General features: G+C 44.2%; 1 protein-coding gene and 1 pseudogene across 1 annotated transcript; both read right to left on the bottom strand.

Annotated features, from left to right (window-relative positions):
• Positions 1–8,391: 8,391 nt before the first annotated feature.
• On the bottom strand, positions 8,392–9,169 carry LOC136169333 (integral membrane protein 2C pseudogene; annotated as a pseudogene).
• A 7,030-nt stretch (positions 9,170–16,199) lies between these two features.
• IL20 (interleukin 20) lies at positions 16,200–19,358 on the bottom strand. The gene is made up of 5 exons (XM_065937445.1): positions 19,200–19,358; positions 18,853–18,918; positions 18,591–18,743; positions 17,880–17,954; positions 16,200–16,277 (listed from the first exon to the last, which is right to left on the bottom strand). Exons 1-5 carry the CDS (start codon positions 19,356–19,358, stop codon positions 16,200–16,202), a joined length of 531 nt encoding a protein of 176 aa, XP_065793517.1.
• Between the last annotated feature and the right edge of the window lie 1,121 nt (positions 19,359–20,479).

The following is a 20,479-nucleotide window of genomic DNA, read 5'->3' as shown; positions in this document are numbered from 1 at the left end:
TCCTAAAGGAAATCAGTCCTGAATATTCATTGGAAGGACTGATGCTGAAGCTGAAACTCCAATACTTTGGCCACCTGCTGGGAAGAACTAACTCATTGGAAAAGACCCTGATGCTGGGAAAGATTGAAGGTGGGAGGAGAAGGGGATGACAGAGGATGAGATGGTTGGATGGCATCACCAACTCAATGGAGATGAGTTTGAGTAAACTCCAGGAGTTGGTGATGGACAGGGGAGCCTGGCATGCTACAGTCCATGGGGTTGCAAAAAGTCAGACACAACTAAGTGACTGAACTGAACTGAGCTGATTCTAGGTGGGATGTCCACTGGGATGTGTGGGAGACATTGCAGTTACAGCTTCCCTCTTCTCAGAAGACAGAAAAATTGCACTTCTCTGCCCCGTGGAAGCTTGGCATGGCCATTGGACTATTTTGACCAGTGAAATATAAGTGAAAGAATTAAATGTCTTTTCAGGTGGAAGCATTTAAAACACAGGGCACAGTTCTCCATGCACGCTCCTACCTTGCTCAAGTCGGGATGGCAGCGTTACGGGATGGAAGTGTTTCCTCCACCTGGGTCCCTGTGTAGCCATGATGAGCAGATGGCCACGCTAATACGTATCAGACATGTATTATAAGTGAGAAATAATTTTTGTCATAACAAGCCACTGAGAAAGACTAAGGTATTGTCTGCTGCTGCAGCATGATGTAGCCTCACCTAATATAGAAGGAATGTAGAGGGGAGAGGGATTTAAACACATTTCAAATCCCTTTCCGCCCTCAGAAAATGAATGTAGACTCTGCTATAGGCAAAACTGCTATTCTACATGCTATTTAGACAACTCATTATAAGTCACAGAGAGTCTCAAAAGTTCTTCTTTGTTGGAAAGTACTGCTTTCTCCTTGCGCACAATGTAAACTATGCATTCAGCAGGCTGAGGTCATGTTATGGCATGAGGCTGACCACTTTGGGATCCAGGAATTGGCGGCCCAGTCATTCAGGAGTCACAGAAGGGACTGCAGCTCTGGAATGGAGCAGGGCGGAAGTCTGAGAGAGAGAGCCCTGTGCCCTGGGCAGGGGTGATAGAGGGACTCTGCTATTCAAAGGTGCCAGTAAAAAGCTTTGAACAAGCTCACACACACACACACCACATACTCACTTACTACATAGATTTTAAAACTGGCAAAGAAAGGCAGGCAAAGTCCCAGCAGGTCTAAACTTGTCCCAGAATGTGAGAAAGTAGAGATCATGTTCCCGGAAAGCCTTAGGATTTTCAGTACACAGGGTACTGGAAATGCACAATGACTTAGGCTCTTAAATTGAAATAAATTGGGTTTTGGTTCCTCATCTCCTTTGTCCAGCGGTAAAGGGTCAAACCCAGGGAATCATCCAAAGTGGTGAAGAGTAGAAGCTGCTTCCAGCAACAGTGAGTGGGCCTCTCTCCATCAGACTCTGACTTTAACTTCCAAACTGTGTCCTCTCGGAAAATACACTACTCATGAAATGAAGGACAAATTCACTAGCTCCCTCTGTAGCCTAATCCCTGCCTTGAAAAGTCACCACCTGTCTTCCCAGACCAGAGGGACAGCTCCACAAGAGAGTAGAACTAATGGATCTAATCACTTAATTCTGATTGAGTGAATTCTGCCTTCCCATAATAAAATAAGAATAAACATAACCTGGAATATCAGAATCTAAATGTCTACGTTTCATTAACCTGGGGGAAAAAAATTAGAAATTAAAAATCTCAAAGTGTGTGGTCCCCAGTGCTGATACAAAGCTAGCTGGCTCTTGCAGAGCTCCTCTCCCTAGTGTAGTTTGAGAAGTTCTGAAGGGATGTGTCTCATAGCTTTGTCCATGAACCGTCCATGCCATCAGGGCTGGCTGAACCAATGACAGCAAGCTCCAAGTGCTGCCCCAGGGACAGTGATAATGGGTCTTTCTCACCAGGTTTTCAGTGCCAATTCACTCCAGTCAAAAAACATTTCAAGGTCACATTCACCCCAATAAGGCATTTGAGTCCAAAGTATTACAGAGTTCAGTGGAGCAACTTTTCCAATTTATACCCGGAGACTTTCTTGGCTCTAGGATGCCCACATACCTCAAGAGTGGTTGACTTGGGCAGCCTTGGTATCATGGGGCTGGAATTCATCATTTCTTAGGGGTGGGAGAGGGGCTGGTAATGGTTAGGTCTCAGCACTAGTTCAATAAGGCAGCCTATGGCATAGTACTTTACTAAATACTTCCACAATTTGATATTCACCAAAGCCCTGTGAAATAAAGCATACATCATTATCTCCATTTTAACAACTAGGAAACCAAGGCAAAGAGGAAAACTACACTAAACAGTGACTTGCCGAAGCTCATAGAGCTAGAAGATGGAACTACCTAGACTCAACCCCCAGGTCTCTGACTCCAAGCCCGGTGTACCTGCGACACTGCTGTGACTAGAAAGCATGCCACTGTGAAGTCATACTTCCTGTGGACCCCAGCTCTGAGAATTAGTAGCTGTGCGATCACGGGTGAGTTACTTGATTCTTATATGCTTCAGTTCCCTCATCAATAGAGTAAGAATAACAATACAAGTCATCTCATAGGTATTTGTGAGGATTAAATGAGAAAAATACATGCAAAGCACATAGAAGTCAGCCCGATACATCAGGAAGCAAGAGGAAGAGTTAACTATTATGAAAGCATTACTCCTATCATTTTTATATATTACCACGACACATAGCGCTTTTTTTATTATTGAAAAGAGCCTGATATGGCTACAAACAATTTTTACCCTGTAACTATAACAACTTCTGTTTAGGAAAAATTTTTCAAGCGCTCATAGGAGTACCCGATATGGAAACAGTAGAATATACCACAATATACCACGGCCAATCCCCAGTTTTTATCAGTCTGTTTAGGGAATCTGTGAAGTTGTTCTGAAATGATGGTAGAAGGATGGAAGGAATAGATGAAGGGGATTATGAGGTACAAACTTCCAATTGTAAAATATTACTAAGTCATGGGGATGTCATGCACAGAAGAGAGACTATAATCACCAATATTGTAATAACTTCATACAGTGACAGAATGTAACCAGGCTTATCGTGGGCATCATTTTGTGATGTGTATAAAATCTGAATCACTGTGTCTTACACCTGAATCTATTATAATAGTGTGTCTCAATTATACTTCAATAAAAAGGAAAAAAATTTAAAAACTTAAAAAAACAAAAGTCCAGCCCCAAGAGAAGTCACGTGAGAATATGATACGAATTCAGGACCAGAATTCATTGAGTGGGCTCTTTTTTGATTGACAGTGTAATGAAAGTAATGAGAACCAAATCATTTCCTAACCAGCCCGATCCTTTTGTACTAAAATCATTATACTATAGCTAGTTCTACTTTTGGCCAAAGTTTGTTGATCTGAAATGCTTTTATTTCATCTTCATTTTCAAACTTAATTGAAATATAATTCACCTTTTTAAAATGTACAATTCAGTGGGTTTTGGTATATTCACAGAATTGTGCAACCGGCACCATGATCTGATTTCTAAACTTTTTCATTACCCCAGACAGAAACCTCACACCCACTGGCATCACACCCTACACCACTCTCCCTTGTCCCTAGAGACAGCTGTTTCTTCTGTCCCTGTGGTTTTACCTATTCTGAGTGTTTCCCCACATTATATTTGAAATGTTATAAAGATATTTTCAAGTTTAGGCTATTAGCGTCCTCTGAGGAGTATTTATGTTTGCTTCTGGAAGGGGATTGGCAATTCCACATTAACTTAATCAATCACAGAATGAGATGATTCAAAGTTGATTTTCTGTCCCTGTATGGGATTACCATGGGTTACCATGACCCCTAGAGGGTAGCACTTGGGGATCTCAGCTGCAGGCTTGGCCAGGAGATTACCAGGACCCCTTCTTCATCAGCAGACTAGGAGCACGTACTGCTGTTCCCCCCACCCCGTAAATCTGTGGCAAATTGAGCACATCTGTCTCCAATCTTCCATCAGCTTTTTTATAATTGGAGTGTAGCTGCTTTACAAGGTCGTGTTAGTTTCTGCCATAGAGCAAAGTGAACCAGCCATAGGCACACATATGTTCCCTCTTGGTCACCACAGAGCACTGAGTAAGCTCTGTGAGCTGCAGTGGGTTCTCTTTAGTTACCTGTTTCATACATAGCACTGTATAGATGTCTTCCCAGTCTCCCAGCTCACCCCGCCCATTTCCTCACCCCGCCCATTTCCCCATTGGGTGTCCATGCGTTTGTTCTCTAAGTCTCTACCACTACTTCCGCTTTGCAAATAGGTTCATCTGTACCTCATCAACTTTTCTAAATTTAGATGACCTTCATCAAGGAAAGGGCTTCCCTCATAGCTCAGTCAGTAAAGAATCTGCCTGAAGTGCGGGAGATCCAGATTCTATTCTTGGGTCAGGAAGATCCCTTGGAGAAGGAAATGGCAACCCACTCCAGTATTCTTGCCTGGAGAATCCCATGGACAGAGGAGCCTGGTGGGCTACAGTCCATGGGGTCGCAAGAGTCGGACACCACTGAGCGACTGAACCACCACCACCATCATCAAGGAAAAGCAGTCCCCAGTGCTGAGCTCACTTCACTGGATTTCCCTCTCCCAAATCTTGGCCCTGGGATTTTTGCCTGTCTTGTTATCTCTTCAAAACCTTCAGTTTGGGGGGGGGGGGGTGTTTTTTAATTTCCTGATTTTTGCAACTTTTCTTGAATTCTCCTCATTGTGTTAGTCATTCACCTATTAGGCATGTCCGTGAAGGTTGAAAAAGATAACCCAGGAAAATGCTTATGGAATTTTGTAGTAATCATGTTTCCCGCTTTGTTCCAGCCTCGGTAAAGCTCAGAGCTGAATTTTGATCCTTCTAGCAAGTCATGACTCAGAACCTTATGACATGTCCTTTGCGGAATAATCTTAGCTCAACATCATTGTATTATCTGTGTTCTGTTTCATCTAGTTTCCTTAAATCTTGTTGTATTACATGTATTCTCATAAGTCACTCTCAATCACTTTAATAGAAAGTGGGACACAAATAAGTAAATAACATACATTAAATAAGAGTGTTTTGAATTGCTATATGCTATACATGTGACAGAATATTGATATTAACACAGGTGGAACCACTTCTCTGGGGTAGCAGGACTTCAAGGTCCTTTGTCTTTTTAGGCTACTTGTTGACATCCCCGCTTATCCTTCACAGTCTAACTCAAGAATCCCTCCTTCAGAAAGCCTTCCTTCATCTTTCTACATGGAGGTCTTTCCTTGTCATTAAGTCTTATATTGCTGGCAATGACTTGTCCTCACAATCTCACTCTCTCCAAATGCCTCTTACCTCCACAAAAGCTTCCCTGGTACTTCAGTGGTAATAAATCCTCCTGCCAACATTCAATCCCTGATCTGGGATGATCCCCTGGAGAAGGAAATGGCAACCCACTCCAGTATTCTTTCCTGGGAAATTCCATGGACAGAGGAGCCTGGTGGGCTACATACAGTCCATGGGGAACTTAGTGACTAAACAGCAACAACAATCTCCACAAGGCCTAGAAAGAGAAATTACCTTGAATTGAACTGTTTTTGAAGAACTTTACTGATACCCAATTGGCATGCAATAAACTGCACATATTTAAAATGTACAATTTGCTAACTTTTGGCATATGTATGCAACTGGAAATCATCACCAAGATAACGAACATACTCATCATAGTTTAACCATTCACTTGTTGGTAGACATTTAGTTGTTTCAAATTTGGGGCTATTAAAAATAAACCTTTCATAAAATGTTTATGTGCAAGTCTTTTCATGAACATACATTTTCTTTTCTCTTGGATAAATACCTAGGAATGGAATAACTGGGTCATATGGCAGCTATTTCTTCAGTTTTTTGAGAAACTGCCAAACTATTTTCAAAGTGGTTGTATCATTTTACATTCTCAACAGCCCACATGAGTTTCAGATTCTCCACACCTTCCCCTAGCACCTGATATGGTCAATTTTTTTTTTTTTTAACCATTCCAATAAGTATGATGTGGTATCTCACTGTGGTTTTAATTTATACTTACTTAATGAAAGACAATGTTAAGCATCTTCTCATGAGCTTCTTTTTAACCTATATTTATCTTCTTTTGTGTCTGTTCAAATTTTGTGCTCAGTGTTTAATTGGGTTGCTTCCTTATAATTGAGTTTTGAGTATTCTCTGTATTTTTTGGTCACACATTCTTTATTATATACAGGGATTTGCAAATATTTACTCCCAGACTATGGGATATCTTTTCATTTTCTTAGGCATCTTTTAAAGGCAGAAGCATTTAACTTTAATGAAGTCTAACCTGCCAATTTGGCTTTTTGTGGATTCTGCTTTTGGTTTTGTATCTAGGAAATCTTTGGCTAACTCAAAGTTATGAAGGTTTTCCCCTCAGGTTTTCTTTGAGAAGTTTTATAATTGTAGATTGTACATTTAGATTGATGATCCATTTTGAGTTAACTTGTATACATAAAATAAAGGTCCAAGTTGATTTTTTTTCTATACAATATCCAATTATTTTACCACCACTTCTTGAAAGATTATTCTATCTCCACTAAATTGCTTCTGCACTGTTGTTGAAAATCAGATGTATAGGTCTTTTTCTGGACTTTCCATTCTACTCTAATCATCTATTTTTACACCAGAACCACACTCTCTTGATTGCCATGGCTTTATATGTCTTCAAATCTAATAATATTAATCCTCCAATTTTGTTCTTTTTCAGTTATTTTTGTTATTTTAAGTTTATTGCATTTTAGTATGAATTTTAAAGTGAACTTGTCAGCTTCTACCTCAAAAAAAAGGCTACTGAAATTTTTATACTGATTGTACTGAATATATAGATCAATTTGGGGAGAATTAGCCTCTTAATAATTATCAAGAATATGGTGTATCTCTCCATTATTTATTATTTTTAAATATTTAAATATTTCTTTATTTATTTGCTTGTGCCAGGTCTCTTAGTTGGGGCACAGGGAATCTTCATTCTTCCTTGCAGCATGTGGGATGCAGTGATCCATCCCAGGCGCCCTGCACTGGGTGTGTGGACCATCAGGGAAATTCCTCCATTATTTAGCTAATCTTTCATTTTGCCAGCAATGATTTACAGTTTTCAGTATAGAACTATTTTACATCTTTCTTTTTCTTTTTTTTTTCCCCATAAGTCAAAGGTTTTTATTGTTCTACAAACACTTCTGAAACGAGATCTGATTGAGAAAATATACAAAACATTTAACAGTTTCATCTCCAGAGAGCACTGAAGTCTGACAGGAGAAATGGGAGCCCTCCTCTTCAGGGCTCAGGACTGAGAATGGTTAACATGTGAAATGACCAGTAAAAATATGCAAAAGTGAGAGGGAAAAGGAAATAATGCTGCACTGCCCCAAAGCAGAGGGGGACGGAATTTTATAACAAAGAGGAGGCTGGGTGCACAAGTACCAGATGGCTCTTCCTCTTCTTCCCCCAGGTATCTTCCAAAACAGCCCTGAGCTGGTAGGCAGGGCGCCCCATCCCCTCAGCAGGACCTGCACTCCCTTCCCTTCTCCCTGCTCATCTTGCCCAGCTGCCAGGAGACAGGATGAAAAGAGAACCGCTCCACCCCAAGCTGTTCCTCTGTGGCTGCGACTTCGGGGATCCTTCCTTGAGCGCCTGCCTTTCCAGCCCCGACTCCTTCCTTCTTTGGTTCCACTGGGAGACTGATTGTGCCTGACAGACTCATCCCATCCCCACCCCCCAAACTCAGACTCCCACTGGTGGGCTGAAGGCACCGGCATGAGTCGTGGAGAGATCCCCAGGACAACCACCGTCCCTGGGCTCTGGAGGAGCGGGTGGGGAGCGCCATTTCTGGGCACATTCCCTCCATCCTCAGCTCAGGCCCGGGAGTCAGCACTGGCGAGGAAGTGTGTTTGGCAAGGAGCCTTTCAGGACTCTCCCAGCTGTGCAGACATCCCTGAACGCATTCCGTGTCCCCACCCCAACACCCAGCCAGGCCTGGTCCTTCCGACCAATCCTTCTCCTTTGGCTGCCAGTCAGGACCCCAGTCACCTGACCTCAAGATGAGGGTCACAGAAACCATTTGGGGGCGCCCCACTCACGCCCCAGGCCCGAGAGGTCGGCAGAGGTGGTGGCCTTGAGATGTCAGAGCTGTGGTACAGGGCGGAGAGCAAAGCTGGAGAGAAACGGGGACACACTTCCCATCTAGGGGAAGGTTTCCAAAGCACGAGCTAAGTGAGGGGAAGGAGAGCCAGGGAGCGGCCTCCAGGAAAAATGAGAGAGGGCCGGAGCGAGCCTGGAGGCCGGGGAGGGTTTCACACCACCCTCACCCTATTGTCTCCTCACCCAGAAGCTCTCAAAATGGCGGGGTGGCATTGCAGTTGTTGGCCCCTCGTTTGTACTTCCGCTTCCGGGTGACCCGGCGACACCGCCGGTAGGTGTCCTTCCTGCTACAAACAGGTGGGAGACGAAGGAGGCCAGGGCCTGTTGTCGCTGACGTGCTCCGTAACCGCCATTTCCTCCGGGGTGACGTGTGTCTGCGGGAGGTAGGTGCTTCTCTGCACTTTCTCACCAGGAACTCCCAGAAGTTGCAAGGGGGCAGCAGGTTGGTGGTGTTGAACAATGAAGTGGCTCCTGTCCAGGGAGAAGTCGTGATAGACAGTGAGCACCTGCTGGAATCATGGAGGATGTTCCTAAACCAGGGCACGGGCACGTTGATGCCCTCGCGGTTCCTCTCTTCCAGTTAGATCTTCCGTCCTCTTCCAGCTCCATGCGAGTGCGGACCCAGGAGGACAGGGAGGCCTCCTAGAGGACCCCGCAGTGGAAAAAGTTGTCTCGGGCCAGGTGAACGAGAAAGAAGGATCTGTAGATGTGGACGGAGGCGAACACCAGGCCCATGAGCAGCAGGTCCATGCCCATGGACAGAGCCCCCGCGTCTTGTAGGGATGGTGTGGGGACCCTCCTCCCAAGGGCTTCTCCCCAGCCAGGGTCAGCAGAATCTCAGCGCCCGGGGCGGGCACCAGGGTGGAGACCAAGGCCGAAGCCTTGTCAGTCTTGCTGGCCTTGATGAGGGCCACCATAGGTTGAAAGCGGATCTTCACCACGGCTGCGTGGGCCGTGCGTCCGCCCTGCATCCTCTGTTGGCAGCCACTCTCCTCTCAGCCCCTATCTGTACCACAGCGCTCCGGCTCTCTGCAGGCACGGGAAGTTTGGGTCCCCTTCTACATCTTTTGTTCTTGATTAATACTCAAGGATTTCCTACTTTTTGATGCTATTGTAAATAGTATTTTTTTTAAATTTCAAGTTCCAATTGAATGTTGCTGGTATATGGAAATACAACTGATCTTACCTTGTAGCCTGCTGTCAAACAAAACTTTCTTATTCTACTAGCTTTTTGTAAGTCCATTGGATATTTTTGCCTAGATGGGCCTGTCATCTGTGCATAAAGACTGACTTCATTTCCAATCTGGGTTATTTTTATTTCTTCTTAAACTGAACTGAGATGTAGTGGTCCTGGGAGTACAGGAACCTGAGCTTTAATGTCAACTCTGCCATAACTCTCTGTGTAACCTTAGGCAAGTCACTTTCCTCTCTGAACCCGGCTACCCTGTAAAGTGATCTGTAAGTCCTCTCCCACCTCTAATGTTCAAAGAATGTACTCTGAAAGGTATTAGCACTCTGGTTGTAAGCCACAGCTTCCTGACTCCAGGCCTCTGAGTCCTGCCTTCTTCCCGTTAAGCAAGTGACTCACCATGCTCCTGACAGCGGGGCTGAACCAGAGTGTCACCTGTTCTCCTCCCAATCTTCCAGTGAATCAGGAGTGGCTCTATTAGTTCATTATTCTACCAGTTGTTGTTCTGCTGCCTCCTGTTAGCAAGGCCTAATCTGCAGGTAGGTTATCTATTTTCTAGCAAAAACTAAAGCTGTTAATTCATGAAAAAATTGGCTGAGGGCCACAAACATAGAAAAAGCAGTTTCTAAAAAAGAAAAAGAAAAAGCAGTTTCTTTTTTTTTTTTATTAAACTTTTAAAGACACATTCCATTCGCCTGCTTTTGAATTTAGTCTTCATCAATAATGTAATTTTATACTGTGCTGAGATAAGGTAGGCTTTTTTAACACAGTCCTGTCTTGCAGGAACTTAAGAGTCGTGCAGGGGAGTGGTCCATTCATTCTCCATCTGTATGGAAGAGAAATGGGCAGACAAAGTTACACTGGACCATGTTGGAGAAGACCTGAGTCCTTAAAAATAAGTTGGGGCAATCCCAGGGCATGGTAGAAATGAAAGGTTCAGCAGACTTTTTTTATTCTTTGAGTCACCCTGCAGTTGAATCTCATTCCTAGCTTTAGGAGATGTTCTGCCTTCTGAGCCCACCCCTCCATCAGAGGGAAGCCTTGCCCAGTTTCACTGACATCATCTAGGTATTTCCAGTCGATATGCTTACCTCAAATTCTGAATCCAAAGCTGGTGACACAGGAACCATACAAACCCCTTCCAGTCATGAAGGCAGCAGCAGCTAAATCTGATCTTCTGAGACAGATTTAGCACATCCAGATTCTAGAATTCAGAATCATCTGTCCCAACTCTTTCATTTCATTTTGCAGTGTGGAATAAATGAAGACCAACCAAAAGAGAACAAGCAAAGCTATTTATTCAGAGTTTGTTATAGAAAGAGAGTCAGCCACCATGACATGTTTCAGCAGAGACTCTTAAGAGTTGGACACAACTGAGCAACTGAACGACCAAAGCCTGCAGAAGTGGGAAATCGTTACAGGAGAAAACAAGGAACTTGTCAGGTATGCCTTGACTGGACATTGTTGACATGAGGGGCCATCAGTAGGCCAACTAGAAGCAGAACATCCTATGTGATTGGTTGCTGCTGCTGCTGCTAAGTCGCTTTATTCGTGTCCAACTCTGTGCGACCCCATAGACGGCAGCCCACCAGGCTCCGCCGTCCCTGGGATTCCCCATGTGATTGGTTAAGGATACATTATTTGGCTTTTTCTGGTTCATGCTAGGTTAGAAACAGAGACAAAAATTGAGGAAGTTGCCAGTTTTTAATCAAGTCCTGGCCATCTGGATCCAGTGGCTACAAGAGTTATCGTTTGCCTTCATGGGCTGGTTGCTAGAGATTGTGGTCTGATTTCATACAAGTCTAACTTACAGATAGCAGACCAGCTCCTTAGGCTGCCTACTGCAGATAATGGGTTGGTTTTCTGGGCTGGGTGCTGCAGACTGTGGATCAGAGTTCTACTTTTATACATAGTTTAGCCATTGTCCATCTTTATATGCACTCTCTCAGCAGAAACTGAGACCCAGAGAAGTAGAGTGGTCTAAGATTCTTAATCCAAGGTCTAAGAGCTTAAAGTAATCAGAGCTGACAGGTCAATCCTATCATTTCCAAAGGAACTTATTCTACTTATTGAGGAGGCAAGGTTCAGATGCACAGGAAAATGAAGTTCAGTAAAGATGTTACAGAGGTAAGTGGCACCAGGAAGGTAACAGCTTGGAAGGAAGGCTCATCACTTTCCTCTCCAGGCAGAACTACTGCTACAGCCAGAGCCTCTACTGACCAAGAGCTCTCTACGTCCTGGGCATTCCAACCAACTAGCAAAGCAAAGTGGTTAAATGCGTGGTTCTCTAGGCTGCCATCTCTCTTCATATTTAACCTTCAGAAATATTTGCTGTGAACTTGAACAACTTGAACAAGATATTTTACCTTTCTGGTCTTTAGTTTCCTCATCCATAAAATGGGAATAACAGTAGCACCTATCTCATCATGCTCTTGTGTGAATTAAATGAATGGACGCTTGTAACACACTTAGAACAGTACCTGATGCTTAAGATGTGCTTGTATAAGTTAGATATGATGATCTTGTTTAGTCTTCACATCAACCCAGCATTAAGTAGTATAATCCTACTTTTCAGATAAAGAAACTAAGGATAATACTAAGGATAGCTATGTCACTTGTCCAAGATAGTGAGTTTCTGAGTCAGGGTTTTCACTCGTATCTTTATGAAGCCCAAACTTATTATTCTTCACTACTGAGCTTCTGAACACAAGATGCCACTGTTGGGAAAGAAGTGGCATATAGAGTGGGAAGCCATATAGGGCTGTGGTATCAGGGTGTCTGTATTCAACTTTGTGTTCTGCCCCTACACAAATACTTATCACCTTTGAACATGTTTTCACTTGCAAACTGGTAATAAAAACCTATCTCACAGGTTTAAGGATTAAATAAGACAGCGTTTTAAGGATTAAATAAGATAATGTATGTGAAGTTTCCAGTACAGTGACTGGAACATAAGTACTTAATAAATGACAGCAATGATTTTAACTGTCTAATTTTAATTTAATTAATTGAAAGTGACACTTGCAAGCTATTCTTTAGAGTCTGTCCCTTAAAGGCCCACCTTCATGTCCCCAAACTGACTTGACTCTCCACTGCTGTATTCCCCATTGTTGGTACTGTGATAGGTCAAGCGGTCACCAGAAAAATAACTTAGAGGAGGAAATGGGTCCTGCAGGGGAGAGGAATAGACAGGTAAGGAGTGGTCACACGGTAACACGGAATTCCAAAAGACCAAGGCTTCCCATGGCCCAGACTTTCAGAAGAGTCAGAAATGCTTCTTAGGAAACAAATGGAGGAATTTCATCCTCAGCTCTGTAGGTCAACCTGAGACATGCCCATCTGAAAGACACACTTGGCAGATAAAACCAGCCTCCTCTTTGCCATCAAGTATCTCTTAGAGGTAGTAGTGTTAGTCATTCAGTTGTGTCCAACTGTTTGGAGCCCACCAGGCTCGTTCATCCATGGGATTCTCCAGGCAAGAATACTGGAGTGGATTGCAATTTCCTTCTCCAGGGGATCCCTGACCCAGGAATTGAACCTGGGTCTCCAACACTGCAGGCAGACTCTTTACCATCTGAGCCACCAGGGAAGCCCTCTCTTGGAGGTATTGGTTCTCATTTTACACTGAGTTCAGTGAAGTCTCCTTCTCAACTATTCCGTGAGAGCCAAAGCTGAGTTGTTTGTCAGACTGGTCTGGGAAACCAGAGGAGGGGCAACAAGAAATTCTGATGGGATAAGGGTGATCATAATGAGGATGTAAAAGCAGAAAATGCCCTGTTTTAAAGGAATGTAAAGAACCATTTCTTCCATCACCTTGAAACGTTGATGTTATCAACTTGTTTTCCAGAAGAAGAAATTAAATTCCTAGAAGGTTAAGTTTTATAGCCCAAACCACCCAGGTAATGAGAGGTGAATCATGATTTGAATCCAATAAAAAAAGATGTAGAAAAAACATACCTAAATATTTCAGACTTGTTATCTGTGGGTGATAAGATTATGAGTGATTTTAATTTTCTTTTCTGTGCTTCTTTGTATTTTCCAAATTTCCTCCACCAAGTAGTTGTCACTTAATAATGAGAAAAAATAAAGTTCTTTAAGTCTCACCAGGACCTGGGATAGGGCTGGGAGCAGAGGCCGCAAAGAAAGCTCACTAGGGGAGCACTAGTCTGCTGTTTCTGAAACTGAGCCAGGCAAACTGCTTAGCTGAGACTCGGCTCAGAGTGAGTTGGGGAGGGAGAAGGCAAGCGGCCCAGGCCAGAGTTTTGGCTCCTTCGAGCCCAGGGAAGCTCAGCATGAAAGGGGCCTGGACCGAGAACACCAACTTAGTAGTTGGTTCCAAACACAAAGACTTGATCCAGGAACAACCCAAGTGGGGCTGGCCGGAATCCAAAATGGACGGGCCTTCAAAGAGGGCGCACGCACCTCCCTGGGCAGGCCACTTTGCACCTATGTGTTCTTAACCCTTACAGTAGAACCTCCTGCACATTGTAATTTGTGTTGCAACTAAAACCTCAGACACAAAAGTATGAGAGCCTGAAATGAGAGAGAAAGCAGGAGCACGGAGAAGAGTACTCAGTGCCAGGGAGGAAGAGACAGGGCGGGCTGACGCCCCCATCCCCTCACAGCCCCCTCGTGTGGAGGAATCAGAGCTGTGGGTGAATTAGGAGACAAAACTGGGTGTGCATTTGGCAGCGGAGAGAAGGCCTGGGTTCCCACAGGCAACTTCCTGCCCCCAAAGGAGCAAGAGGTCCCTGGGTCATATGAGACTCAAGCTCATCCCTTTAGAAACCCATCCCACCAAGCTCAATCCCAGTGGAAACCATTGTTTCCACTTCTGAAGCATTCTCAAACTCCAAGCAGATTTTATACAAAGAAAACTTTATTCGTAAAAATATATCCTGGCCACACAGGATTCCATAGCTAAGTCTGGGGTCTAGGAGTTGAGTGGGGGTGATCAGTAATTGTAACACAAGTCTGTAACTTCACATCAAAATTCCTTCTTCCACAACCCACACTTAGTAGCCATTGGTTCAGTTTTAAATATCTCACAGAACACTGGTGGTCAGTTAATATGTCCTTAATTTAATAAAATTCTAGCCACTCCTCTAGAATGTAGAGAGTTTGTTCACTCTATGAAAAACCTGCTCTAGTCAGCTTATAAATATAATCTGTAATTGTTTTTAAAAAGTCTCATTTTCAAATATAAAAATAAGTTAAATAGAAAAAATAAATAAATACATTCACTAATAAATACAACCAACAGTAGAAAAGATGTTACTAAAATCTTATAAAACCATGATCCAGATTAAGAGTTCAGTTCTGTTTAGTCACTCTGACTAAACAGTCCTGTCCAACTCTCTGCGAGCCCATGGACTGCAGCACGCCAGGCTTCCCTGTCCATCATCAACTCCTGGAGCTTGCTCAAACTCATGTCCACCAAGTCAGTGATGCCATCCAACAATCTCATTCTCTGCCGTCCCCTTCTCCTTCCTGCCTTCAATCTTTCCCAACATCAGGGTCTTTTCCAATGAGTCACTTCTTCCCATCAGGTGGCCAAAGTACTGGAGTTTCAGCTTCAGCATCAGTCATTCCAATGAATATTCAGGACTGATTTCCTTTAGGATGGACTGGTTGGATCTCCTTGCAGTCCAAGGGACTCTCAAAAGTCTTCTCCAACACCGCAGTTCAAAAGCATCAGTTCTTCAGCGCTCAGCTTTCTTTATAGTCCAACTCTCACATCCAGACATGACTACTGCAAAAGCCATAGTTTTGACTATGTAGACCTTTGTTGGCAAAGTAATGTCTCTGCTTTTTAATATGCTGTCTAGGTTGGTCATAGCTCTTCTTCCAAGGTGCAAACATCTTTTAATTTCAAGGCTGCAGTCACCATCTGCAGTGATTTTGGAGCCCCCAAAAATAAAGTCTCTTGCTATTTCCATTGTCTCCTCATCTATTTGCCATGAAGTGATGGGACTGGATGGCATGATCTTAGTTTTCTGAATGTTGAGTTTTAAGCCAACTTTTTCACTCTCCTTTTTCACTTTCATCAAGAGGCCCTTTAGTTCTTCTTCACTTTCTGCCATAGAGGTGGTGTCATCTGCATATCTAAGGTTATTTGATATTTCTCCCGGCAATCTTGATTCCAAATTGTGGATCAGCCAGCCTGGCATTTCTCATGATATACTCTGCATGTAAGTTAAATAAGCAAGGTGGTAATATACAACCTTGCCGTACTCCTTTCCCTATTTGGAACCAGTCTGTTTTTTCATGTCCAGTTCTAACTGTTGCTTCTTGGCCTGCATACAGATTTCTCAGGAGACAGGTAAGGTGGTCTGGTATTCCCATCTCTTTAAGAATTTTCCACAGTTTGTTGTGATCCACACAGTCAAAGGCTTTGGCGTAGTCCATAAAGCAGAAGTAGATATTTCTCTGCAACTCTCTTGCTTTTTCGATGATCCAACGGATGTTGGCAATTTGATCTCTGGTTCCTCTGCCTTTACTAAATCCAGCTTGAACATCTGGAAGTTCTTGATTCACGTACTGTTGAAGACTGGCTTGGAGAATTTTGAGCATTACTTTGCTAACATGTGAGATGAGTGCAATTGTGCAGTAGTTTGAACATTCTTTGGCATTGCGTTTCTTTAATTGAGAGCGGAAACACTAATAACCACAATAAGGAAACAAATAATAAATAAATAATGTACATGGTGACCTGCACTAAATTACACAACAAAAAGACGGTGGTTCGGGGTCATACCTCCATGGGTCCTGGAGACTGAGCCCAGAATACTCTCAGCAGCATCTCTTTCATCCTAGTCCGCCTCTTCCAGCCATTGCAGGAGAATGTCTAGCTCCCCCAAAGCCTTCACCACCGCTGCCTGAGGCGGAAGCTGGAAGACACAAAGTAAAGAGGTGAGCAACTTGTAAAGAGACAACATGGGCTCCAAGTTTAATCCTCTCCTTTCCCTGGTAGGTCTGTCGGGGATTATAAACGGAGCATATTTTCAAAATGAAGAGCTTGAAAGGAACCTCAAGATCTCACAAAAGGAGGGAAAATCAGGGAGTCTAGTCACACTAGTAGAGAAGGCAATGGCAACCCACTCCAGTACTCTTGCCTGGAAAATGCCATGGACAGCGGAGCCTAGTGGGCTGCCATCTGTGAGGTCACACAGAGTCAGACACGACTGAAGCGACTTAGCAGCAGCAGCAGCAGTCACACTAGTCTTACATAGGGAAACTAAGGCCCAGAAGAGTAGCAGAATTGGGATTGCAACCCAAGCCTCTTGAATCACAGAGAGTAAAGCTGCTTTTAAAAGAAAAATATGTGTTTCTGTGTGTGTGTGTGTGTGTTTAGGGATTGCCTACTGTGCATCCTCCCACTGAACAAATATTTACTATGCTAAGCACTGGACTGACTAGGGATTCAGGGATAAATGGTGCCATCACTACCCACAGGGAATTCACAGTCATGTAAAGAAGACGAGCAGAAGCAGGCAATTAAAATGCAGTGTGGTGAATAACTGACGGGGTCCCCTCAGGACAACAGGGGGGCACTTCACTCTCAGAGTAGCCAGTAGCCAGTGCCTTCCTGGAGGCGATACCTTGGCTGAGTCCTAAAGGTTGAGCAGGTGATACCTAGGCTGAGTCCTAAAGGATGAGCAGGTGATACCTAGGCTGAGTCCTAAAGGATGAGCAGGTGATACCTAGGCTGAATCCTAAAGGATGAGTAGGTGATACCTAGGCTGAGTCCTAAAGGTTGAGCAGGTGATACCTAGGCTGAATCCTAAAGGATGAGTAGGTGATACCTAGGCTGAGTCATAAAGGATGAATAGAGTGTGCAGCAAACTCCAGTCTTCCCGACAGAGGTTCGAAGGCTTTGAGGTGAGCAACAGCATGGCAAAAGCGTTTGTGAAATGGTGAATGACTGTTTTTGAAGGTATGTACTCGTGTGTGGGGGCTTCCCCAGTGGCTCAGCAGTAAAGACTCTGCCTGCAATACAGGAGACGTAGGAGATGAGGGTTCGATCCCTGGGACAGGAAGACCCCCTGGAGGAGGGCATGGCAACCCACTCAGGTATTCTTGTCTGGAGAAACCCATGGACAGAGGAGCCTGGTGGGCTACAGTCCACAGGGTCGCAAAGAGTGGGACACAACTGAAGCAGCTTAGCATGCACACATGTATGTGTGAATGTGGAAAACTAATGCCTCTTATCTGTGCAGCTGCAAGGTCCAGGTGTCTCTGGGGTGACTTGATGGAATCACAGCTATTCCCTCTTGGTTCCCAGAGAATCTTCCAGAGACAGCACCCTTCCAAAGCCTGCACGGGTATCCCCTGGGATACCCATTAAAGCAGATGGATAGTCCACGTGCCCTCAGAGGGCCACTAACCTGAGGGCTATAGGATTTCTTCTGAGTATGAATATCCATCCCACCCATCTATGATCTCAGTTCTAAAAACACACTCATCCCAGCCAAGGCGAAAATTGCATATACCTCTTCAAAGTGACTCAGAATCTGGCTGTATTTCTCCTTTGCTTCTTCCCCACAAGGGCATGACATATGGGCATGCTGAAAAGAATACCAAAGAATGCTAGATTTTAAAGATTGCAATTTTCTGCCATTGACATGAAGTAGGTGGGAGTTCTGTTCTTTCCACCTATAGAAATCTTTTCATACCTCCTTATTTGTGATCACTAAAGTGTACATCAGCTAGAAAAGGAAGCCAGCGTTCTAGGCTCAAACATAGAGCTTCTGCTTAGAAACAGGCAGCACTGCAGGAGTTTGTGATCGCCGTATCCCATCCGGCCTGCACCCCTGCCCTGTTAGTTCCCTCCCAGAGAGCGAATTGGATTCTGAGGTCCTATCTTGAGATTGAGTCTGGTGGTCTGCTGATTAGCTGCCTGGACTCAGGATGCCCTAAAACACCATAGGATAACTCACAGAAGAACCATAATTTCATTCACATATAGTGATGATTATAGTGACATCAAAGAGCCAGCACTTTATAGTTCTTTAGACATTTTGCATAGAGCATGTATCCAAAAGTCAGTATAACTGAGTTCTTATTACCTAGTCCCATAACTCAACACCGATTATTTTAGAACTCTCGAACTCAGTTTTTCCACCCATTAAATGGGTCTAAGATGAGCCTGATTACTAAGTTATGTGCTGAGGTGGATCCTTTTACCCAAGACCCTTACTCACACAGAGTCGGAGGTCCTTTTTGATGGTGAGAAGAGAGTTGGCAAGACGGCTGACCTTCCGGAAGATATGGTGGTCAGGGGGTTGATAGTTTTTGAATACCCTGCCCAGGTAGAGTCTCAGTATATGCTGGAGGAGGCAGCACCGATCTGCAGGCTACAAAGAAGACTGGTGTGTTAGGAGGGCAGGGTGTCCAGGGACACGGTCAGTGAAGATGCCCCCAACTCTCATTTCCTCCCAGAATTCATATGACCCAAACACATACCTTTGTGCCTTGCAAAGACTGAGTCTTCCTCAAGATTCTGATGTCAATGATTTCATCTTTGACTTGCTAAACAGAAGAGGGCAAGGTAAGAAAGTACAGGTCAATGATTCCGCCAGGATCCTAGACCGAAATCTCCCATCCGCTCTGTGCCATGACCCAGTGGGCAGAGTCCCTCTCCAAAACACTTTTACATTATGAACCATAGATACTTCCTGGGAACATATCCTCCTGGTAAGGAGCCTCCAACCTGCTTCTTTTTGTGACCACCCTGCTGGAGGACAGATAAAAACAAGTAGAAAAGTGGGCAGGCAGTCACAAGGTAAAGGGGGTGTGCCTCCCTCACATACCACACTGTCCCGAATCTCCGAAAATCCACTTCGAATTCCGTGAAGATTTGTGGTGATCACACAGCTTCCCAAATGCAGCGTTTTTAGCCCAGCAGAAGATGTCCAGAAGAGATAAAACACAGCAGAAAGAAGGCAGAGGGGAAGACCAGAACCTCTCATTTTGTGCCAGAATCTGGAGACCACAGGAGCTAAGAATTCAAAGGAAAGAGCCTGACTTACCGATTCCCCCATCCCAGCCCTTAACAAGCCAATCCCACCACTGAGGACTTCCCTCTCCCATCCCCCATGCCCCTGGAGAAACTTAATAGCTTCATCTAGCTTCAGACGGTCTGGCCCATTCATTCAACTTACTAAGACCATGAGCCTCCCAGAAGAGACTGCTTCAGGTGCCTGTTCAGAGCCTGCCTGTGGGTTGGTGCTACAGGTCCTGGTTCCTTTATTTTGTCCCCCTCCCAGCCCCACCGTCACTGCCCAGCAGGTAAAGCCTGGGGCAACAGGCGCTTGCAGTGAGTAGACGTAGATGACATCTCAGGGATAATGTCAAAACTTGTTTTGGCGAACTGACGTATATAGTCTTCCTTTCCAGAATGCCAGTGTAACTCACCCTTCTCCTCCCCTTAGACCTACAGAGGAACTGAGGAAAAACAACCACATAGAAGCTGTTGCTGAGCCACCAAAAGCATTTGAGGGCAATTGTCTGGATTTTTATGACCATCCCCAGGGCAGAGGAACTTAGCTCTACTTGACATTTGTCTGAGATCAAGTTGATTGTTCGGGGATGGTAGATTTATTTCAGCCCAGAAGCCAGGTAGAAAGTCAATGATTTCATAATAATCCTGCCAGGGAAAGACAAGTTCTGATGGGCAATCAGCCTAATTCCACCTAACACATCTCCGCCCTCCAGGGGTGGCTGGACTCCCCCACGCCCTCTGCAGGAAGACCGTAGTCAGGCACACCTGGAGCTAATCCAAGAGAATATGCTTTCCTAACCTTGTAACTCAGGTTCAGGATCAAGAGAGAGGGAAAAGGCGGGAAGGAACGCATTCTTCTTGGGGCGAAGCTTGCTCTGTAAGAGGGCATTTTATAGAACTTGCTGAGTGTTAAGATAAAATAATAATGGGCTGAGATTAGGAATGGGAGACTGAAGCACTCATCTCAGGCACAAAACTTGAGGGGGCAAAAGTCTCTTTAATCAAGATAAAAAATGTTTTAATGCAGTAGCAAAATTAATAGAAAAAATATCCATGGTGAACAAAGATCTACAATTTAAATAAAGACAG

The sequence above is a fragment of the Muntiacus reevesi genome, chromosome 5, assembly GCF_963930625.1.
Source record: "Muntiacus reevesi chromosome 5, mMunRee1.1, whole genome shotgun sequence".
NCBI lineage: Eukaryota > Metazoa > Chordata > Mammalia > Artiodactyla > Cervidae > Muntiacus > Muntiacus reevesi.
This window is presented reverse-complemented; position numbering and strand designations above follow the sequence as displayed.

Excerpts from the sequence above, each read along its gene's own strand:
- IL20 (XM_065937445.1), bottom strand. The coding sequence starts at position 19,358 with ATGAGAGGTTCTGGTCTTCCCCTCTGCCTTCTTTCTGCTGTGTTTTAT. Across the intron at positions 18,744-18,852 it reads AGTCTTTGCAAGGCACAAAG|CCTGCAGATCGGTGCTGCCT; the intron begins GTATGTGTTTGG and ends TCTTCTTTGTAG. Across the intron at positions 16,278-17,879 it reads TTCTGAGTCACTTTGAAGAG|CTTCCGCCTCAGGCAGCGGT; the intron begins GTATATGCAATT and ends TGTGTCTTCCAG.